The following is a 6,118-nucleotide window of genomic DNA, read 5'->3' as shown; positions in this document are numbered from 1 at the left end:
TCAACAAAGGACAAGGACGAGAAAATAAAGTAGTGGGCACCCACATTCTTCAACCTTCCCCAGGGGAGAGAGCTGCCATTGTGATGGTTTTTATTGAAGGGAATAACTGACAACATTGTGTATAAAGATCATCTATAATTCAATGCAAGTATAGCTGTCAACTGCAGACTACCCTGTTCGTACGTGTGTGTGTATATGTATATATATATATATATAACAAGACTCTCACATCACCCCTGCTCTTAAATCTCTACACTGGCTGCCACGGGATAATGAATGGATGATGACGATGACTATTAAAACAAAATTGCAGTGAAAGTCTATACATTTGACATATAGGTTGTGTGGATTCTTTAAAAAGGCAACACACCACATGCAACCGTACATATGAAAGAGACAACATACAATAGATCAGTGTTTTACAGTATTTTATTTTTGTTGGAATGAGGGCTTCTGTTATGTACAATAGAGGACAGAAACAAATTTTACAGAAATTATAAATATACTCCAAGCTGTATGTATTACCGACTGTACTGTGTCCACCCTCTCCCCCCTCCACTCTGCAAGTCAGAAGCAGGTGACAAGGAGCTGTGCAGTAAAATCAAGAGGTAACCAATGTCTACCGTGTGCTAGCTGGCTGCCATCCTCATGGCTGACTACGTGTGATCAATGGGCAGGATAATAAGGAAGGGGGGAAGAGAGAGGATGGATGGCTGCCTGTGCTGCCGAGCAGAGGGTGGACAATCCTCAGGTGATCACTCTCGCAGCGATGACGGGACGAAAGCGAGATGAGGTTTTGGAGGAGGAGGAGTTTCCAACGTGGGACACACAGAGCAACAAGACAACACATCTTAAAACCTGAGCCAGTACATGGCACTGCGCACTCTGTTGTAGTCAGGCAGCTGCTCTACGGGGCCTGGAAAAGAGACAAGAGTAGCAGATTATAGAAAATCATCAGAGTCCAGCCTCTAATTTTACTGTAAAAAAAACAAACTCCCAGGTAAACCCACCGACTGCTGCCACAGCAGGACACTTGTCGTAGATGTATTTAGAGCAGATTTCACGAACCATCCCGGGGGTCACGGCCTGAAAGGAGAGATGGGTAGGAGGTCAGAACAAATATTCTAGAGACGGACAACAACAAAAAATCATCTTCTGCTTTAAATGACTGAACAACTGTTGAACCATCTACTTCAAAGTATAAACTCACATCGATGCGAGCGTCCCACTCAGCCAGAGGAATACGCCGCCCGTAGTTCAGGACGTGTCTGCCGATGTCATCACAGATTGGTGTTGTTCCTAAAAGACAAACACATATGTTGATTTGTGATACCAATGAGTTTTTAATTTGTGTTTGTGTAAATGTAAGACAGATGCAGTACATACCATTGAGCTGTCCAACCAGGCTGGCCTTCAGAGCGTTCTTGCCTCTGGCTACATCACTTTCTGTCACCGTGGTACACAGGTTCATCCTGCACGGAGCAGAGAGAGGAGGAAATAAGACGAACTACAGTTATGGTGTTCCGAGCATGTGTGTCGGTCCTGGTGTCATTACTGACCAGGCGTTCTGGGACCAGTGCATCATGTCCTCGATGTTGTGTCTATCAGTGACAAAGTGAATGCCCAGCAGGCCGGTGTCGCTGTAGGAGGAGTGAAAGGCCTGGAAGCTGTGACAGATATTATCCTCCACTGCCAGGCGAGCCAGGCGGCTGCTCAGATGCTGCACATGAGAGGGAGAAATAGATGCTTATATTCTATTGTTCTTAAAGTGGGATTATACCACAACACAGTCATGGAGAAGGTCAAAAACACATGCAGTGTTTGGCTGAAATGCTTTGAATGTAGGTTGTATGTTTGTGACTTACAACCTACAAAAACCTTAAGTTTTGTGTTCCATCTTCCTTGTCTGTTAAAGTCCTCATCTCTGTATTTAAACCTAGGGTAGTAGCTTACACTCCACATACAAAATTGATGTGTATAAAATGCATTTTATATCTGAATAACAAACAAACTACACAACATTTAGAGCTTCTATTTTACCCAAGGAAGGGTGCTCCATCATATAACTAGATTTTCAGCAGCTGCTATGTTTTGTAGGTCTTGTTCCTCCCGACAGGTCCAGAGGCAGGGGTGAGACCCCTGACCCAGGTTTTCAGAGAGGACTGTGATCTACCCCTCTATCATGGCCACTCAAGACACGTCAACCTCGAGTGGGCAAAGCTAAGAGGGGACAGTGCTGAACCAAGAGGATGAATTTAGTTCAGGAGGTTACCGATTTCCTCACTGTTTTCTTTTTCTGAGCTGCATGAAGTAACAAGTAACAACATTTTACACCAACCTTTCCACCACCATAGGTGAGGTCATAGCTGCCGATGATGGAGTTGGCCACCATGAGAGGCACAATGTCTGGGCTGGCAGCACTGGCTCCCTCCACAGCGATAGCAACGTGTGCCAGAGGCAAAGCATCGTCACGCACACGGATCTGAGGAGAGACGGGAGAGGAACACATTAACAACACAAATGACCAAGCCAATAAACAGACTAACACTGCCTAGGCTCTATTTTTGATGGAAAAGCATAACAAGTTACACAGCTGACACATTACTTTCAAATGGAAGTATGTATGTGCTACATCCGTTAGTGATGCAAGGTCTCTTTTGTTGAGCTGGCATTGATATATTAAAATAATAATTAGGAAATATAATAGTGGAAACAACAATCGGATAAGACAGCATGTAACAAAGCTGACAAAGAATAATGAATAAAATACTAACAAAATAAAACAATGAACACATCTCACCTCACTGCCTGTAAATCTGCAGGGTGACAACACAGGGATGGCGTCTTCCTCGTACTCAAAGGAAACTCCGCTGAAGTGAGACTTGGCCAAACTGACCAGCTCGTCATGGTTCACACCTGCAAAGGAATCGGATGAACGCCAAGTCATTCAAAGGATCGCAGGCTACCAGAGTATCTCCAGACAGTGTCAGGAGGATGCTGTTACCTCCAGCAGCAGCCAGCACCATGCGAGGAGCCTTGTAGTGACTGCTGATGTAATCGACAAGGTCCTGGCGGGTCAGAGTCCTGGAAGAATTAAATAAGAGCATTGTTATAAATTTACACAAGGGTGTAGAATTAAATATTTCATGGAACAAAGTGATGAGAAATAGCACAGTATTGTGGTTGTTGCTGTTCTACTCCTGAACCCATTATTGGCATCATTACAACACTGCTCTGTTTTAACAGCAAAGGGCTTTTGAGGGAATAAGTTCAGAGTTGCCCTGAGATGGTGTCTAATGATAAAATATATGACATTTAGTTGTTCCTACCTGGCATTGCCTGAAGGTCCCAGCACGGTGTGGCCCAGAGGAGTGCCCTGGAAGGCTGTGGCATGCAGCATGTCCAGACAAACTTCCTGCCCATTGCCCTCGACTTCCTCAAGCTCACGCAGCACCACGCTCCTCTGCTGCTCTATCTCTGCCTCATTCAGCGAGCAGCTCTGCACCACCTCCGACAGCAACTCCACAGCTGGGAAACAGAGGAAACATGTTTTGTTGTTCTTAATGTCTTCTTCTTCCAAACAAGAATAGCTTGAATTTGACCAGGATGACCTCAAAACTGCATTATTATGAAAACTCAAGAATAATCAGTTTATTGTAAACAGGTCCTGTCACCTTTGGGCAGGTCTTTGGACAGGGTCTTCATGTAGTAGGCAGTGTGCTCCCGAGATGTGTAGGCGCTCAGGTGACCACCCATTGACTCCACCTGCTGCTCCAGGGCTGTCTGAGGGTAGTTCTTTGTTCCCTGGGGAGAGGGGTGAGAAAGAGGAACGTTTGCTTAACATGTACACCATCAACAAGCCAAGGTCAAAACCTAGGATGTAGTTAAACTGTGTGGAACTGCTGTAAAACTCTAAACTTTCAGTAGAAAGAAGCTATAGACCTGATTAACACTTAGATTGATGTATTAATACATATTTTGAATGAATAATTAACATATCCATGATGTCATCACATCAGTTTCATTTTGCCTAGTGTCCGACAGTCAGATCTTTATCTCTTTGCTTCTTTCCTACTCTCTGTGCTCAAATATACAGTATTTTAATTCAGACAAATTGTCAATTAAGCTGATCACTAGGTCCTTTTTTTAAAGCATTCATAAAGGGGTCTTAAGTCTCTAAATCTGCCGACAAAGACACTAAGTTGCCAACATTTCCTGCAAATGCCTCCTGATGACAAGATGAAGCCTGTTGAAGCACATTTAACTTTCATATTTGGCTGACCGATGTTGCAAATTCATCAGTCTAATACATAGTTCATTATGAGTCTCTAGGTGAAAAAAGTCTACCAATATCCACCTTGAAAGCCATGTGCTCCAGGAAGAAGCCTGCTCCATTGTTCTTCTCGTTCTCATAGCGACTGCCAGTGCTGATCCATACACCAACCTGTGACAGAGAAGAGACACGTTCATCTACAGCTCTCATATAACAACCCATTAAATGGTTGTGAATAGACCCTGTATTGTTGTGTTCTTACAGTGCATGTGGCATGTCCAGTCTCCTCAGACGCGATCCTCAAACCATTGTCGAGAGCGGTGAGGCGGGTTTCAGGGGCTCCCACCAGGCTCTGAGCGTAGCTGACCGAGGCCTGACCACGCCTGAGAGACAGCAGTAGGGGCTGCAAGGGTAGGGACGCAGAGAAGCAACAAGAGTCATTTAAAAATCCTGTTCAAATAAAACTCCCAGGAGAATATATTACTGAAATCTTGTACTACAAAATCTAAAGGCTTATGTTTGCACATTACTACGAGTACAGTTTCACAGTTTCCTCACATTAGCTGTATCTTATTGATAACAAGTTGTAATGGGAAACTTTTGTTTTGCTGTATCAAGGTTTAAAGTCTCTTGTTAATCCGTTCCCATTCAAAGCAAGAGAAGAAACATTTGTCACGGGACGGAATCCAAAGTTGAGGCTGACACTGACACCTTCTGTATAGCTGCCAGAAGATGACTATGGAGAGACACACACACACAAGTTTGGATATCTAAAAACGTGGCTATTTTGTCATTACATTGCACTCTAAGATCAGAGTGTCAATGTGGAGTCATTACATTTTTTAAATATGAAGATGATAAATCATTTGATATAGTGATATATAAGATGATAGTGACTGCAACACAACCTGTTGCAGCACATTAAAGGGATTTCTTCACAGTGCATGCTCAGTGTAACAGAACAGCTTTCATGTCATTATTCCACTTGCTGATAAGTGCTTCAACAATCAAAGATCAGTGTTCCCTTTCCAAAGTCACACTGCTAACGCTGTTAGCCCGGAAGCTTGTGTGGGGGGCAACTGAGGACAAGTGACAAAGCTGACAGCTACTGACCTTGTGAACGGACAGATGCGAGTGAAACGACGACACGCTGATCGTAATAACACACATACAAAGTACATGTAACGTATGAAGTGGTTGTAACCACAGGTTCGGGCTCCTGTACCAGGTGACCTTGCGTACACTAGAAGCTAACTAATGCTAACCGGTTAGCTAACACCTCTCCGCTTCTGTGCTGCTAACAGCTCAGTTAGCCGGTTATAACAAACGCGGTGCCGAAACAAGAGCAGTACACACAGACAAGTCACATTATGAATCCATCTTCTGGTTCTACTTTGATTCAGTACTCACACTGCGGGCTTTGGCGAGGGCTCGACCCACGGTGCTGCCGACTTGGCACAGGGACGCCGCCATTTTTCAGAACGGTTACAGAAGTCAGGGAGAGACTGTTCTTCTCCGTCCCGTGAAAATGTTCCCCACCTCCACAGGCGCACACTACCGCCACCAGCTGTTCATTATGTGGTATTGAGGTTGAGCACTGGGAAGTTTTTCAAAAGTTTTAAATAGAGTTTGTATGGAGTCAAATAAAAAATAAAACTACATTTTGACTCTGACATTTCCAGTTTGGGGCATATTTACAACTGCTTATTGTGATATTCTCTCTTTTGGGAGATTTATTTAAATTTTTTTTTTACTCATACTCCATGACAAATATCTCTACTTTCTACTACACTACATTTTTTACCCTCTGAAGAAGTATCTTAGAACAAGGCTCTCCCTCCTGCA

General features: G+C 43.8%; 1 protein-coding gene across 1 annotated transcript; it reads right to left on the bottom strand.

The window, feature by feature from the left end:
* Positions 1 to 411: 411 nt before the first annotated feature.
* Positions 412 to 5,827, bottom strand: LOC118105292 (cytochrome b-c1 complex subunit 1, mitochondrial). The gene is made up of 13 exons (XM_035152867.2): positions 5,684 to 5,827; positions 4,536 to 4,676; positions 4,358 to 4,444; positions 3,675 to 3,804; positions 3,330 to 3,528; positions 3,005 to 3,084; positions 2,801 to 2,916; positions 2,339 to 2,482; positions 1,560 to 1,720; positions 1,387 to 1,472; positions 1,211 to 1,299; positions 1,011 to 1,086; positions 412 to 916 (listed from the first exon to the last, which is right to left on the bottom strand). The coding sequence occupies exons 1-13, from the start codon at positions 5,744 to 5,746 to the stop codon at positions 852 to 854; spliced, it is 1,437 nt and encodes a 478-aa protein (XP_035008758.1). The 5' UTR covers positions 5,747 to 5,827; the 3' UTR covers positions 412 to 851.
* Positions 5,828 to 6,118: the final 291 nt, after the last annotated feature.

Source organism: Hippoglossus stenolepis, chromosome 3 (genome assembly GCF_022539355.2).
Source record: "Hippoglossus stenolepis isolate QCI-W04-F060 chromosome 3, HSTE1.2, whole genome shotgun sequence".
Classification (NCBI taxonomy): domain Eukaryota; kingdom Metazoa; phylum Chordata; class Actinopteri; order Pleuronectiformes; family Pleuronectidae; genus Hippoglossus; species Hippoglossus stenolepis.
Note: the sequence above shows the minus strand (reverse complement) of the source record. Positions and strands in the feature narration are given on the sequence as shown.